Below are 17423 nucleotides of genomic sequence, written 5' to 3' on the forward strand. Positions count from 1 at the left end.
ATCCCCCCACCCCGGTGGATCAACAAACTGATAACACTTGAACTAATTATGTCACCGAAACAACCTCACTCCCTGCCCTAAAATAGGCACCCCTTTGTTTTCTCCACCCCTTCCCCTCGATACAACTTAAAACACAAATGTTTTCTCATTTGTCCTGTTCTCATGAAGGGTCATTGATTGAAACTGTCTTTCTCCCTCAGATGCTGTCTGACCTGTTGAAGACTAACAGCATTTTCTCTTTTTACTTCAGTTTTCCAGCATTTACAGTCTATTGCTTTCCAATTGAGCAAATGGTTTATTTTTTATATATCTCCCATAAATCTTTCCTTCCACAGTGGCGCAGCTGGTAGAGCAGAGAGTGCCAGAGACTTAGGTTCGATCCCGACTATGGGTGTAGTCTGTGCGGAATTTGTACGTTCTCCCTGTGATAGTGTGGGTTTTCACCGGGTACTCAGGTTTCCCCCCACATTCCAAAGACACACAGATCTGTAGGTTAATGGCCTGCTGTAAGTAGCCCCTAGTGTGTAGGACGTGAAAGAGAGGGAACATGGAACTAGTGTACGGGTGATCGATAGACTGGGTGCGCTGACGGCCTGTTTCCACGCCATATCTCTAAATTCTAATCTAACAAACATGGAGATTAGATAGGGGACTGATCCTGCACATTGACAACACAATGAAACGCAGAACACAAAAATATCAAGACTGTCATGGTTTAATAGTGGTCACTCAACAAACCGCAACATCTTGAGATCTCAATCACAAGCTGTCACTCAAAATAGTCAGGAACAGGAGTTGTTTTTTTTTTAAAAACATTCCATTGTTAACTCAGAATATGGGACATTTCGGTAAACTGATAAAAACTCAGTGACCAGTTGGTATGGATTTTGTCATCTAGTAGTCCAACATTTTGATGGAGATTTAGTAGAAAATCCTTTAGCTCCTTTCAGGACACACACGGTGGGATTTCAGCTTTGTCTGTCTTTGCTAATTGTTCGTCTCTTTCCTTACACTGATTTTTCATGCCTTTCAACTGATTTTGTAGACTTTCAATCTTCACGTTTAATTCCTTAACAAAATAAAAGATTTATTTGTTGTGAAAAGCATGATATCAAGTACTAACTTATCTATCAAAGTAACCATGAGATGGAATTAGCTAAATTGCTATACTTATGGAGAATTCCAGCACAGAAACAGACCATTTGGCTCACCAAGTCCACAATGACTACCAGGCTCTTATATACACTAGGCCTGCTTTACAATTAACCTACCAATCTGCACATTTTTGGGATGTAGCAAGAAACCAGACCACCAAGAGAAAATCTACTAAGCCACAGGGGTAGCGTCCAAGCTCACAGGCAGCATCGGAGTGCAGGATTTGGCCTTGTCACTGGATTTAGGAGCCAGCAGTTCGACCAGCTGTGCTATTGTGCCACCTGCACTGGGTTTGCACCTGAATAAAGCACCATGAGTAAATACATTTTACTGAAGGGATACAACGGCCAGAATTTTTCTTTATTATTTTAGGATATCAAAAGCTCTTCAAGAAGCAGCGAGTTACATATTGCACCTTTTTTGTCCCTTTCAGCATGTCCTAAATCACTACAATCCATGAGAAAGCTTTCAGGTGAGATCACTTGCAATGATTTTTAACATAGCAAACAGCACCAATTGCAATGTGGTAATTAGCTTATTATCTGTTATAATGACGTTGAATGCAGAATGAGTGTTGGCCAGATAAGTGCCCCAACCTTCTTCAAAGGAGTGCCACGATAACGTGTATGTCTACCTAAAGTACTGTCGCGACCTCCTTTTGCTAATGTTTTTGCAGGTGCAGCTTTCCCTTGCGTAGCATTGTCTTCCTGAATGGTATGTTTTCAATGTAACTGATTCAATCAACTATGGTTCAGCGAATAATGAATTGTAGAAGCTTGCTACATAGATAGCCACTTGTCCTACAACATCCAAATAAAGGCATTATTTTGGCTAATCCTAATTCCCAACATTGCACTGTTGGCTCGAATGCTACAATTCATCAAGTGCCATCTAGGTACTTGTTAAAAATGTGGGAGGATTCTGACTCCACTCTCTTTTCAGGCAGTGAGTTCCAGAAGTCAATTGCAGAATTTACAGAAATTTACCACAGGAAGCAACAATCCAGTGCATCATATCTGCACTAGAAAAAATGGATTTGGATTAATTCCCAATTTCCACTTCTTAAACCACAGACTAAGTTAAGGCTATTATCAAGTGCTTATTGAGATACATATAAAATGTGGTGAAGGTTTGAGCTACCACCATCTTCTCAAACAGCAAGTTCCTAGCAACCACTGCTCATTGCAAGTATTGTTTGCGAAACACTCTCCCCCCCCCCAATACTTCCACCAATTAATTAATATTCTATGCTGCCCATTTGCTGACATTACTGCTACTAGAAATGAGTCCCTATTTTCTACCTCAGCACTAAAATTCTCCATCCCTCACAACAACATCCTCTGCATCGTGTCTAAAACCAACACTTTCCCCCGTGTTATATCATCCAGAACTATACATAGCACTGTAGCTTTGATGAAAATAATGTTTTACACAGTTCTTTAACTCAGTTCTCCTCTCCTCTACTATCTCTACACCAACAACTGCACCTCCACAGACACCTCTGTCAAGCTTCTCAAGTTTGCGGACGACACAACCCTGATTGGCCTGATCTAGGATGGGGAGGAATCTGCCTACAGACGGGAAGTGTCACATCTGGCGTCCTGGTGCCATAGCACCAATCTAAAGCTCAATGATCTTAAGACAGTGGAATTGATTGTAGACTTTAGGAGAGCTCCCCCTCCCCTCACCCCACTCACCATCAACAACACCACAATCACATCTGTGGAGTCTTTTAAGTTCCTGGGAACCATCATCTCCAAGGACCTTAAGTGGGGGGCTACCATCGACTCCACAGTCAAAAAGGCACAACAGAAGATGTACTTCCTGCGGCAGCTGAGGAAGCACAATATGCCATAGGCAATGATGGTCCAATTCTACACGGCCATCGTGGAGTGTGTTCTCACCTTCTCCATCATGGTCTGGTTTGGTTCAGCCACCAAGCATGACACCTGGAGGCTGCAGCGAATCGTTCGATCAGCAGAAAAGATTATTGGCTGCAACCTTCCCTCCATTGATGAACTGTACACTGCAAGGGCCAGGAAGCGAGCGGGCAAGATCATCTCTGACCCCTCTTAACCTGGCCACAAACTCTTTGAATCACTTCCCTCTGGAAGGCGACTCCGGACTGTCAAAGCTGCCACAGCCAGACATAAAAACAGTTTTTATCCACGAGTAGTTGCTCTACTCAACAACCAAAAATCTGTAGCCTCCCTTTGATCTGGTATTTTGTTGGTTCACATGCTTGATCAATGGTGTTTTATCATTAATGTTTTATTATTATTAATGTTTAGTGTTTTCTGAGTCATTGGTAACTGTCACTGTATGTCATGTTGTTACTTGTGGGCGGAGCATCAAGGCAAATTCCTTGTATGTGAATACTTGGCCAATAAACTTACTTACGGATCTCCCTGCCCTTTTATTCTAGGTCTTTCCAATAAAGACAAGGATCACATTTGGCATCTTAATTACCTTCAGAGATTAGTTTTCCTGATGTTGCTTTAAACTTCTTGCCATTCAAATATGTTTGGCGCATTATCTCATCTTATTTGCCTCCCCATTTATATATATTTGTGTGGATGGATTATTTTTGCCACTTTTGCACCCATTTAACCATATAACATATAACCATATAACAATTACAGCACGGAAACAGGCCATCTCAGCACTACAAGTCCGTGCCGAACAATTATTTTCCCTTAGTCCCACCTGTCTGCACTCATACCATAACCCTCCATTCCCTTCTCATCCATATGCCTATCCAATTTATTTTTAAATGATACCAACGAACCTGCCTCCACCACTTCCACTGGAAGCTCATTCCACACCACTACCACTCTCTGAGTAAAGAAGTTCCCCCTCATATTACCCCTAAACTTCTGTCCCTTAATTCTGAAGTCATGTCCTCTTGTTTGAATCTTCCCTATTCTCAAAGGGAAAAGCTTGTCCACATCAACTCTGTCTATCCCTCTCATCATTTTAAAGACCTCTATCCAGTCCCCCCCTCAACCTTCTGCGCTCCAGAGAATAAAGACCTAACTTATTCAACCTTTCTCTGTAACTTAGTTGTTGAAACCCAGGCAACATTCTTGTAAATCTCCTCTGTACTCTCTCTATTTTGTTGACATCCTTCCTATAATTGGGCGACCAAAATTGTACACCATACTCCAGATTTGGTCTCACCAATGCCTTGTACAATTTAAACATTACATCCCAGCTTCTATACTCAATGCTCTGATTTATAAAGGCTAGCATACCAAAAGCTTTCTTTACCACCCTATCTATATGAGATTCCACCTTCAAGGAACTATGCACAGTTATTCCCAGATCCCTATGTTCAACTGTATTCTACAATTCCCTACCATTTAACATGTACGTCCTATTTTGATTTGTCCTCCCAAGGGGTAGCACCTCACATTTATCAGCATTAAACTCCATCTGCCATCTTTCAGCCCATTCTTCCAAATGGCCTAAATCACTCTGTAGACTTTGGAAATCCTCTTCATTATCCACAACACCCCCTATCTTGGTATCATCTGCATACTTACTAATCCAATTTACCACACCATCATGCAGATCATTGATGTACATGACAAACAACAAAGGACCCAACACAGATCCCCGAGGCACCCCACTAGTCACCTGCCTCCAACCTAACAAACAGCCATCCACCATTACCCTCTGGCGTCTCCCATTCAGCCACTGTTGAATCCATCTTGCTACTCCTGCATTTATACCCAACAGTTGAACCTTTTTAACCAATCTTCCATGAGGAACCTTGTCAAAGGCCTTACTAAAGTCCATATAGACAACATCCACTGCTTTCCGCTCGTCAATTTCCCTAGTAACCTCTTCAAAAGAATTCACGAAGATTAGTCAAACATGACCTTCCAGGCACAAATCCATGTCGACTGTTCCTAATCAGACCCTGTTTATCCAGATGCTTATATATATTATCTCTAGGTATCTTTTCCATTAATTTGCCCACCACTGAAGTCAAACTAACAGGTCTATAATTGCTAGGTTTACTCTTAGAACCCTTTTTAAACAATGGAACAACATGCGCAGTACGCCAATCCTCGGGGACTATTCCCGTTTCTAATGACATTTGAAATATTTCTGTCATAGCCCCGGCTATTTCTACACTAACTTCCCTCAATGTCCTAGGGAATATCCTGTCAGGACCTGGAGACTTATCCAGTTTTATATTTTTCAAAAGTGTCAGTACTTCTTTTACTTTGAAATTCATAGTATCCATAGCTACTCTACTAGTTTCCCTTACCTCACATAATTTAATATCCTTCTCCTTGGTGAATACCGAAGAAAATAAATTGTTCAATATCTCCCCCATCTCTTTTGGCTCTGCAGATAGCTGTCCACTCTGTCTCTCCAATGGACCAATTTTATCCCTCGTTATCCTTTTGCTATTAATATAGCTGTAGAAACCCTTTGGATTTACTTTCACCTTACTTGCCAAAGCAACCTCATGTCTTCTTTTAGCTTTTCTAATGTATTTCTTAAGATTCTTTTTACATTCCTTATACTCCTCAAGCACCTCATTTACTTCATGCTGCCTATAATTATTGTAGATCCTCTTTTTCCTAACAAGATGTCCAATTTCCCTTGAAAACCAGGGCTCTTTCCAATTTTTACTGTTTCCCTTCAACCGAACAGGAACATAAAGATTCTGTACTCTTAAAATTTCCCCTTTAAATGTCCTCCATTTCTCTTCTACATCTTTCCCATAAAACAAAATGTCCCATTTCACTCCTTTTAAATCATCTCGCATCGCATCAAAGTTAGCCTTTCTCCAATCAAAAATCTCAACCCTAGGTCCAGTTCTGACCCTCTCCATAATTATATTGAAACTAATGGTATTGTGATCACTGGACCTGAAGTGCTCCCCAACGCATACCTCCGCCACCTGTCCCATCTCATTTCCTAACAGGAGGCCCAACACTGCCCCTCCTCTAGTAGGTACCTCTATGTATTGCTGCAAAAAACTATCCTGCACATGTTTTACAAACTCCAAACCATCCAACCCATTTACAGAATGTGTTTCCCAGTCTATGTGTGGAAAATTGAAATCTCCCACAATCACTACTTTGTGCTTATTACTAATATCTGCTATCTCCTTACATATTTGCTCTTCCAATTCTCGATCCCCATTTGGCGGTCTATAATACACCCCTATAAGTGTTGCTACACCTTTCCCACTTCTCAGTTCCATCCAAATAGCCTCCCTAGATGAGCCCTCCAATCTATCCTGCCAAAGCACTGCTGTAATATCTTCCCTGACTAGCAATGCAACACCTCCACCTCTTGCCCCTCCTATTCTATCACACCTGAAGCTACGAAATAGTGGAATATTTGGTTTCCAATCACAGCCCTCCTGCAACCATGTTTCACTGATCGCCACAACATCATACTTCTAGGTGCCTATCCAGACTCTAAGCTCATCCACCTATCTTACAATGCTCCTAGCATTAAAATATGCACATTTAAGAAACCTCCCACCTCTTATTCTCTGTTTATTTCCTTTTTCTTCTTTCTCCTCTTGTGGCCGAGTGCTTCCCTTTTCTGCTTCCTGCCTCCCATTCTGTCTACTAGCTTTCTCTATTTGAGTCCCTTGCCCCAACCATTCTAGTTTAAAGTCTCCCCAGTAGCCTTTGCAAATGTCCCCGCCATTTGATCAGTCTATTATTATATTCACATTTACTCGAACATTCTTCCTCACATTCAACAAGTAGCCAATCTTGGTATCATGAACAAATGTCTTCATCATAATCCCTATATTTAAAAAGCAAGTCATTAACAAATAATCACAGAAAGCCAATAACCTGGCACTGAGTCCTGTGGAACTCAACTACATATTGGCATATGGTCACTAAAGGTTCCATTGACCATTCATTTTAATTTTCCCCGCGAGGACTCGTTGGAGCAAAGGGTCTGTTTCCACGGTGTATCTCTAAAGTCTAAAGGCAGCCTTGCTGCACTTGTCAATGTAGCAGGGAAAGAGAAACAGCTGCCTCTGCTACCTTCTTCCCAGAAGCCAGTATATACAAATAAAAATGTGAAAAAGGCCGATAGTTTGAATAGTTTTGCAATATTGACTATGAATTAATGTAAACTGCTGGAGTTACAGCGAGGGGAATAGGGGGAAGGATTTCATATTAATATTCATATTTCACATTCCTTCCAACATAGAAGGAAGCCATTTGGTACATCATATCTATGCCATCTGAGAACAAGCCCATTCCCCCATTAGTTTTCCCTGTAACATATACTTCCCACACTCCCACAACTCAACTACACACTAGAGGCAACTTGCCATGGCTAATTAAACGATTGCGTGTCTTTGGGATATGGGAGGGAGTTTGAGGATCCAGGGGGAACCCATGCAGGCACAGGGAAAATATATGCACTCCACACATAGGAGGCCAAGACTGAACCTGGGTTGAACACAAAATGATGGAGTAACTCAGCCGGTCAGGCAGTATCTCCAGATGACATGGGTAGGCAATGGTTCTGGTTGGGACCCTACTTCAGACTCCTATCACGGAACCTGGGTTGCAGGAGTTATGAGGAATCAGCTCTGCCAGCTGCACCACTGAATAAATCATCATTTGGCTGTTGTGCATTAGCACAGCATTTAAATTAGCAGTGAAATGATATACCCACAGGGACACAAACCTGACCCATGGGCACTGATATTAAAAACGGTTGGGCCTTTTGCAATTACTCAATGATGGAACAGCACAACATCACATCTATAAAACCAATTTGCCATCCAAAATGAAGACCATTCTTCCATATGGCATCTTTCTCCAATTCCCTGGAGAAATGCAAGTCTGGGATACAAAATGAAGGCTAGCTTTAAAGGTCAGGGAGTTCCCTAGTCCCATTCTTGCCAATTACTGAACCCTATCCTGTTCATTTCTAACATATTTGAAATACTATTTAGTAATTCAGGATCACCTTCAGCCATTCAGAGAAGTGATTTATACCTTGCTCACTTTTGGGTCCATTCTAAACTGTGAGTAAGGGGCAAGATGTAAAATGCAAGGTTAAAGAATAGCTGGGTTGTACAATAACCATTGCTTAAACTATTGTGAGTGCAAAGCAGCAGACTTTTGAACAGGAACCCAACCCAGGTCCCCGAGATCATATCACACCATTTTTACGTTAATGTTTCACCCGATAGTCTGAAATTCCTCTTTGCAGATAGAGCTGATTGCTGTTTTAATGTCTACTGTATAACATATGGCTTATCAGTTTATTAGCATTCGTATTTAACAGAAAATAGGCTTTATTGTTCAGTTCAAAAAACAGGTAACACAGTCACAGTAAATTAAGAAGTGAAAACCACAATTGCATTTCATCCTATCAAGAAGTTCTCTGGGTATATCTCAGGTTCAATCAAACACATATTGCCAGATTCAACTTTAGTCACAAACATTTGATTGTAATAGTAATTATTATCTTTACCACAATACACACTCAACAAGGATTATTTTTCATGCAATAATTCTCATATTTTATGAGCATAATTTTTAAATGCTTACCACTTTTCTATCTGCCAGTTCATCTGCTGTTATCCACAAAGCTTCAATAGTATGGTTTAGCTGAAAACAAATCCACAAATTTCTAAATTTTGCAAAATCTCCATCTATATTACTAAAACTCTGATCTTGACCGCTTTTGGCCTAATGTGCTGCAATTTCTGACAGAACGCCGCCACCTACAGCTGTCATTTTTGGCCACCTCGCTTAGAGCCCCACTCCGCCTTATAGGTGCGGAGGATTTTTCCCATCAATGACAAATCAGAGAGATATTAATGTTTTTAAAAAAATCACCATTCTCCCTGCTGCCCCTGCTGGAGGGAGGGGGATGGACTATAAAACCAGGAAGTGGTGTGCCTCATTCAGTCTCTGCAAGACTGAATGAGGCACACAGTCTTGTCTCTCTGAGCTCTGAATAACACTGAACAAACGTCTACACAACTGTGAGTCCCCTTAGTGGTTTGTTTGAAGTAAAAAGGCACTGCCTGTAAATGGTTGTTTGGATGCTTTGGCTTGAAGTTGAAAGGCACTACTTACTGCAAATGATGGCTTGGGAGCTTTGGTTTGAAGTTGAAATGCACTACTGCCTGCAAATGGTGGCTTGGGAGCTTTGGCTTGAAGTTGAAAGGACCCTACTTACTGCAAATGGTGGCTTGGCTGCCTTTTGCTTGAAGTTGAAAGGCACTACTTACTGCAAATGGTGGCTTGGGTGCTTTTGCTTGAAGTTGAAAGGCACTACTTACTGCAAATGGTGGCTTGGGTGCTTTGGCTTGAAGTTGAAAAGCACTACTTACTGCAAATGGTGGTTTGGGTACTTTGCATGACGTTGAAAGGCACTACTTACTGCAAATAGTAGCTTGGCTGCTTTGGCTTGAAGTTGAAAGGCACTACTTACTGCAAATGGTGGCTTGGGTGTTTTGCTTGAAGTTGAAAGGCACTACTTACTGCAAATGGTGGCTTAGGTGCTTTGGCTTGAAGTTGAAAGCACTACTTACTGCAAATGGTGGCTTGGGAGCTTTGGCTTGAAGTTGAAAGGCACTACTTACTGCAAATGGTGGCTTGGGAAGTTGAAGTTGAAAGGCACTACTTACTGCAAATGGGGGTGGGTGCTTTGGCTTGAAGTTGACAGGCACTACTTACTGCAAATGGTGGCTTGGGTGCTTTGGCTTGAAAGGCACTACTTACTGCAAATGGTGGTGTGGGTGTATTGGCTTGAAATTGAAAGGCACTACTTACTGCAAATGGTGGCTTCGGTGCTTTTTCTCTGCTGCCCCTGCTGGAGGGAGGGTGAGGGACGATAAAATGAGGAAGTGGTGTGCCTCATTCAGTCTCTGAAAGATGGATGAAGCCAAGGGCCACGTCTCTCTAAGCTCTGAATAACACTGAACAAATGTCTTCACGACTGTGAGTCCCCTTAATGTGGTTTGAAAATGAAAATATGGTTTGTTTGAAGTAAAAAGGCACTGCCTGCAAATGGTGGCTTGGGAGCTTTGGCTTGAAGTTGAAAGGCATTACTTACTGCAAATGGTGGCGGGTGCATTGTTGAAGTTGAAGGCACTACTTACTGCAAATGGTGTCTTGGGTGCTTTGACTTGAAGTTGAATGGCACTACTTACTGCAAATGGTGGCTTGGGTGCTTTGGCTTGAAGTTGAAAGGCACTACTTACTGCAAATGATGGCTTGGGTGCTTTGGCTTGAAGTTGAAAGGCACTACTTACTGCAAATGATGGCTTGGGTGCTTTGGCTTGAAGTTGAAAAGCGCTACTTACTGCAAATAGTGGCTTGCATCCTGCTCATAGTGGTAAGAAACTGCACTTGGATTTGGTGGCCCTGCACCCTGCTTGAAATGGTAGGAACATGGATTTGAATTTGGTGGCCTTGCACCCTGCTTGAAATGGAATTTCAAGGAATAGTCTTGAGTCAACTGCCAGCCCACCAGCCGTGAGTGAGCTGCCAGCAGATCAGGCTTGAGGGACTGAGCTGCCACCCCACGAACCCATACCAGCACTCCAGAAAGCCCCCCCACTGGCCACCAATATTGGAATTGGTGGAGAAGTGGAATATTGCGTCGGGGGACTCGCCCTCCCGTGTGAACATGGGACCCAACGGGTCCCACTTAGTCTAGTGTTTTTATAAATATTTGGTCCCCTGTGATGACTTAAACTCATTTGCCAATCCCAGAACAAATTATCTTGAGTCAGCACAATCAGATTACAATTTATAAAGTCAACGTTTTTTTAAGTATGTTGCATTAATAATTTTACTTTGTAACTTTAAGATTAACAAATTGAAGGTTGATTAAAACAATAAAAATTAGTTCAAAGAATATCATATCTTTCACATCCCTACTAGTATGAATCAAAATGTCATAGCCAAATATGTACTTTTGAAATATTTTAGTCACAATAGCAAATAGATAATATAGCAGTAAATTTGCATGTTGTAAGATTTTACAAATAGAAATGGTCAGGAATTTCATGGAATAACTTTGCTTTTTTTTCAGCCACTATAAATAACATTTGGTCTTCTTTGAAATAATGTACTGGGATCCCCTACATTCTTCATCAGCGCTGCACTGGAGTCTTAGATGTTGCATTCAAGTTGCAAGTGGATCTTGATACCCTTTCTGTGGTGTCACAGACAGGAGAATATGTCACATTGTGTTTCCAAGTGTGTGAACTTGGGTGCAATGACTAACTATTGCAAATTTTGACAGAGCAACTCTCTGCTTCTCCCCACATTCCACCAAAGTTTCTACAGGAATTTGTTGAAACAGTTAGTATTTACCGAGGTGTCCATACTTCAGCTCAAACCCCTTGATTCATACCATACAAATAAGGCAACATGGGTTAGGTCAGGAAATTGCAGTTAACAAATTTCATCCTGTCTAACCCTAGTAATCTACCAGCTGTCTGTAATCTCTTGGTATATTTGTTCTTCTAAGTCCCGTTGATCATTCTGGGGCTTACAGTACACTCCCATCAAGGTGATCATCCACTTTTATTTCTCAGCTCCACCCATATAGCCACACTGGACAAACCATCAGTTATGTCATTTTGGACTACTGCTATGAATTTCTTCTCAATCAATAAAACAACTCCCGTCTTCTCTTTGACTCCCACCTCTATCTCACCTGAAGCAACTGTACACTGGAACAGTTAGCTGCCTGTCCTATCCCACCCTAAGCCAGGTTTCCGTAACACGTAAAAATGTCCCAGTCGCACTTATCTATAAACAGCCAGAGTTCATTTACCTTGTCCGTCAGGCCTCTCACATTAAAATAAATGCAATTTACTCCAACCGTCCTTCTGCCCATCCTGTCTACTGAACTTGCTTTCATCACCTTCCAGCCTCTCACCTACCTTACTCGTGCATTGGATCCTGCCTCTTTACCATGATCTGGTTCAAACCATCCCAAGTAGCACTAGTAAACCTGCTGACTATGATATTGGTTGCCTTCCAATTCAGGTGCAGACCATCCCTCTTGGGCAAGTCACTTCAGTCTCATAAGTGATCCCAATGGCTCAAAAATTCAAATCCCCGTCCCCTGCAGCAACTCCCCGGCCATGCATTCATTTGTGCTATCTTCATGTTCCTACCCTCACTAACACTTGGTACTGGGAGCAATTAGGAGATTGCTACCCTCAAGGTCCTGCTTTTTAACCTTTTGCCTAACTCCCTGTATCCACTCTGCAAGATCACATCCTTTATCCTACCCATATAATTTGTGGCAAGATGTACAATCATTTCTGGCTTCTCCCCTCCTCCTTGAGAATATTCTGTTGCCGCTCAGAGACATCCTGACCCTGGCCCCCCTGGAATGCAATACGCCATCTTGAAGTCTTATTTGCTGCCACAGAATTTCCTGCCTGTCCTCCTAACTCAGGGTTCAGCAACTTTGTTCTGCATAGGGGCCAGGACGCATGTTTGTGAGCGGATGGCGGGCCACATCTACCACGTGTTCAAATAGATCCCGCCCCTTCGAGGATGCCACCCAGAGCTCTGGCCCCTAGTTAAGGGCACTCATGAGCTTGGCGTACCTACGGACCATTGCCTTGTCTTTGTCATACTCACTCGTCCCCGGCCTATTGACAACCCGATCCTGACAGTGAAGCCCAGACACATGCCAGCTGCTTTGCGCAGGATGCGGTGCAGCCAGAGCTCGCCACTCGGCCCCGCTTGGGCGCTCAGCCCCATTCGGGCGCTTGCCTACTCCGCAATTGCAGCTGCCAGCGCAGGCCTCTTTGCATCACCGCGCCTCGGGCCCAGGAGGTACCAGAGATGAAGGAACTCTGCGGGCCGGAAGACTACAGGAAAAAAAATACGCCTGCGGGCCGGGTGATTTTGGGCTACGCGGAGGCCATAGGTTGCCTACCCCTGTCCTAACTAATGAATCTCATATCACTTCCACTCTGCCCAACTTTACCCTTCTCTGCTGTGCCTCAGAGGCAGGCATAACCCAACTGACCTGAATGCTGTTGCAACCCTCCCCTCCAATACAATCCAAAGGGGCATACTGTTGGCGAGGAGTATGGCCACAGTGGACTGTTACACTCTTTGTCCATTCCATTTCCTGGTGGTCACTTTCTGCCTTTAACCTAGGCATTGCCATCTCCACAACTCCAATCTGTGACATCCTCAGTCTCTCAGATAACCCTTGGTCATCCAGCTGCTGCTTCAGTTCCCCGGCAGTCTTAAAAGACAATAGACAACAGGTGCAGGAGTAGGCCATTCGGCCCTTCGAGCCAGCACCCGCCATTCAATGTGATCATGGCTGTTCATCCACACTCAGTACCCCATTCCTGCCTTCTCCCCATATCCCCTGACTCCGTTATCTTTAAGAGCCCTATCTAGCTCTCTCTTGAAAGTATCCAGAGAACCTGCCTCCACCGCCCTCTGAGGCAGAGAATTTCACAGACTCACAACTCTCTGTGTGAAAAAGTGTTTCCTCATCTCCCTTCTAAATGGCTTACTCCTTATTCTTAAACTGTCCCCAAACATCGGGAACTACCGTTGGATGCATCTCCAACAGGTGTTATCCGCAGGGACACTCAAAGTCTCACCAGCTTCCCACATCCTGCAGGAGGAGCATACCATTGCCCTAGCTGCCATCTCTACTGCACTAAGCAAAGAAAGATTTAAGAAAGAAAAATAGATTATGCCTCATCTCGCTGTCGCCCTCTTTGCCAAAGCCTTTTGTGCCAAACCCTCAGCCCCTTCTCTTCATAAATGACCACCTCAACACAGTCACTCCCAACACAGTCACTCCCAACACTGTCACTCCCAACACTGTCGCTCCCAACACTGTCGCTCCCAACACTGTCGCTCCCAACAGGCCTGCCTGTTTTTTATGTACCCACTCCAGGATGCTTAACTAAAACTGATCTTGTTCACTGTTGCCTTTTTAACTGCCCCGCTCTCCTGCTTTCAGCTAAACTGAAACTGACCTCGTACTGACCTACATAAAGATGAGAAATTCTATGGTGTCAAACCACTTTACATTCATAGAACATTATGAAATGTAGTTATTGTTGTAAAGAATCAAAGCAGCCTTTGCAGAGGAGCAGAGGATATTCACAGTAACCTCTATTAAACTTCTTCTTCTTGTACATGTCGTGCACAGCTTAAAGTTGTAGGTCAACTTGTTCTATTTGATCTATTTGTTTGTGCACGTCAGATTGATTATATTAGTCGAAACAGGGTGGACCATGTGAGTGCTGCAATCTCCCATCCCTCTATTAAACTACAATATAATAATAAATCATACATTGATTCAAGAATCACTATAAACCAGGAAAGTTTAATTATTAGCTTTAAATATAAATAACATATAACATATAACAATTACAGCACGGAAACAGGCCATCTCGGCCCTACAAGTCCGTGCCGAACAACTTTTTTTCCCTTAGTCCCACCTGCCTGCACTCTTACCATAACCCTCCATTCCCTTCTCATCCATATGCCTATCCAATTTATTTTTAAATGATACCAACGAACCTGCCTCCACCACTTCCACTGGAAGCTCATTCCACACCGCTACCACTCTCTAAGTAAAGAAGTTCCCCCTCATGTTACCCCTAATTCTGTTAATTCTGAAAATATGAATCTTCCCTATTCTCAAAGGGAAAATTCAACTCTGTCTATCCCTCTCATCATTTTAAAGACCTTAATCCCCCCTTACTGAGAATAAGTGAGACTGCTCTACTGTTAAGTGAAACTACTCAAAACTCTAACAATGTCACTATATACTCTTACCTCCCCAATTCTGTGATCCTTTGATTCAATGTCTTGTTCCACATCCTGGAGTTCCATCTACACATAAAGATTTCAGTTGTCAAATGGCATTTGGTATCTTTTAATCCTCCTAATTGAGAATGGCTGTGACCATGATTTTATTTTAGAGAGGGTTCCATACATTAAGAGGACTGGAGTTATGCTTGAGACTAGATTCCAAGTTGCATTCATATATAGAAAATCGAGTTCTCATCCTTAATGGCCTTTTAAAAAAGTTATATTCCTGCCTATTGCAGTCCTTTGTGGTAAAAGAGTTACCACAGAACTGTTGGGTTGGGTGCATCACAATTTAAACACAGCAATGATGAGGGGTTTCAAGGGCAGTTTACGGGTACTGGCATCCCCATGAGCCTGCTACTGATCTCTTTTCATGTGGGAAAAGTCACAGATTTGGGAAATGTCATTGAAGAAACCTTGGTGAGTAAGTGAAAGCATTTTATGAAAGCATACGGTTAGCAACATGGTTGAAAGAGTGAATGTTCATGGAGCTAGATGGGTGCACATCAATTGGGCTAATTGTTGTGGATGCTACAGGTGACACCCACATTACAGAAGGATTGTGCTAGAAAAACGTACAAATCGTGATTTTTCATAACATGAAAACCAATTTCCCATTGAATCCCATGTTATAACTGGAGATGCTTTCCTATGTGAGATTTTTCTCTCAACAATTATGATAGTACCATAGCTGCTGATTCACAACAAAGAATAAAATAAGAGATTCCCTTGTCAGTTTCCAAAGCAAAACACTTAAGCGGCCAGAAGCTGCATTTGGAAACATAAGCAATTGCAGATGCTTATCACCTGCAAGTCTTAAGTTTGAATGGAGACATACACTTTTAAATACATATCAAATATGAATAATAGTTTTACCAAATAATTACAATCACAGCAAATTACAATGGGCATTTAGGTTTACAACTGTGCTTAAATATGTTGTCCCTTTTTCAGACATCTTGAGTGCAAATAATAAGGAAAACTTGAAAAAGCTGATAGTGAGCATAATAAACCTACTGCGCTAAGATTACATTATGTACACAGGCGTCAAGAAATTAGAGTTAAAAATTGAACAAAATATGGTATTTATTTTATGTTTATTTATATTTTTTCCCCACAGTCCCACCTCGAACTCCCAGTTGTGAGCCATTCCCTTCCCTTCTCATCCCCATTTTCACCTTCGCCCTCCCTCTCTGCTAGAGTGAAGTCACACGCAAACTGGAAGAACAGGACCTCATATTGCACTAGGGTAACCGATAAACCAAGTGCAATGAGCCTCGGGGTAGCACAATGGTGCAGCGGTAGAGTTGCTGCCTTACAGCACCAGGGACTCGGGTTCGATCCTGACTGTGGGTGCTGACTGTGTGGAGTTTGTATGTTTTCTCTGTGACCACAAGGGTTTTTTCTGGGTGGTTCAAAGTCCTGCAAGTTTGTAGGTTAATTGGCTTCTGTAAAATGTCCCTAGTGTGTAGGATAGTAATGGAGACAGTGGTCGGCACGGACTCAGTGGGCCGAAGAGCCTGTTTCTGTGCTATATCTCTAAACTAAACCTGATGGCATAAATATTGAATTCTCCTACCACCTTACTTTTCTACCCTGCCACTTCCCCACATGCAAGACCTATCTTTCTATTCCCCCTGTGCCTGTCACCTACTGTAGATCCTTTCCTCCATACAGTCATCCACCCACCTCTGCTACTTCTCGCACCCGCCTCCATGTCTGCTACTTTTTCACTTCTCTCCACATGTTCATTATCAGGTTCCACATTTACACAGGTTTTTCTCCACTTCACCTCCAGCTTTTGATATTCTCTCCACCCATCTGCCAATCATCTCTCCCCATCTGAATCCACCATCTGAATCACTTGCCATTTCTTGCCCCACCATTTGTCCCCACCTATCTTTACTAGTATTCACTACTTTACTCCATCACTGAAGGAGTTCAGACCCAAAACATCAGCTGTTCATTCCCTCCACAGATGCTGTCTGGCCTGCTGAGCTCCCCAGCACTATAGAGCTTCTTTTTAAACTCAAGATTCCAGCATCTGTAGGGTCTTATTTCTCTGCTGACCAAATCTTGCTGCATATAGGAATGGGATGATATGTGCACAAAAGACAATGTGTACTTACCTCCACTTTAGCTATATCATTTTGGTGTTTTGAATAATTACTTTCCCACAAGAACAGCTTCTTGCTAATTTCAGACATCTAAAAAGAAAAAAAGTGAACGATTTACATAATAGTAATCTTGTTTATAATTTGTAGTGCAAGGAGTTACAAATTATATTTAGACTTGCCTATGATATGTAAAGAATTCTGGGACAGGTGGGAGTACATTGGAAGCTGACATTTATTTCTGAAATTTAACCAAAATAATCCAACTAGTGAAATATCGTTGATTCAATAATCCTCAAAAGTG

At 42.4% G+C, this 17423-nt stretch overlaps 1 protein-coding gene across 2 annotated transcripts in view; it reads right to left on the reverse strand.

The window, feature by feature from the left end:
- Positions 1-703: 703 nt before the first annotated feature.
- The window catches only part of LOC129711199 (putative leucine-rich repeat-containing protein DDB_G0290503), a 34138-nt gene continuing 17418 nt past the window's right edge, over positions 704-17423 (reverse strand). For both annotated transcript variants that reach the window (XM_055658683.1, XM_055658675.1), the window contains exons 6-9: positions 17135-17212; positions 14970-15026; positions 8718-8777; positions 704-1069 (exon numbers count right to left, since the gene is read on the reverse strand). In XM_055658683.1, coding sequence (XP_055514658.1) covers positions 947-1069; positions 8718-8777; positions 14970-15026; positions 17135-17212 — 318 coding nt within the window. In that variant the 3' untranslated portion in view covers positions 704-946. The remainder of the gene's footprint in view (positions 1070-8717; positions 8778-14969; positions 15027-17134; positions 17213-17423) is intronic.

The sequence above is a fragment of the Leucoraja erinacea genome, chromosome 2, assembly GCF_028641065.1.
Source record: "Leucoraja erinacea ecotype New England chromosome 2, Leri_hhj_1, whole genome shotgun sequence".
In the NCBI taxonomy this organism is placed as follows: Eukaryota; Metazoa; Chordata; class Chondrichthyes; order Rajiformes; family Rajidae; genus Leucoraja; species Leucoraja erinaceus.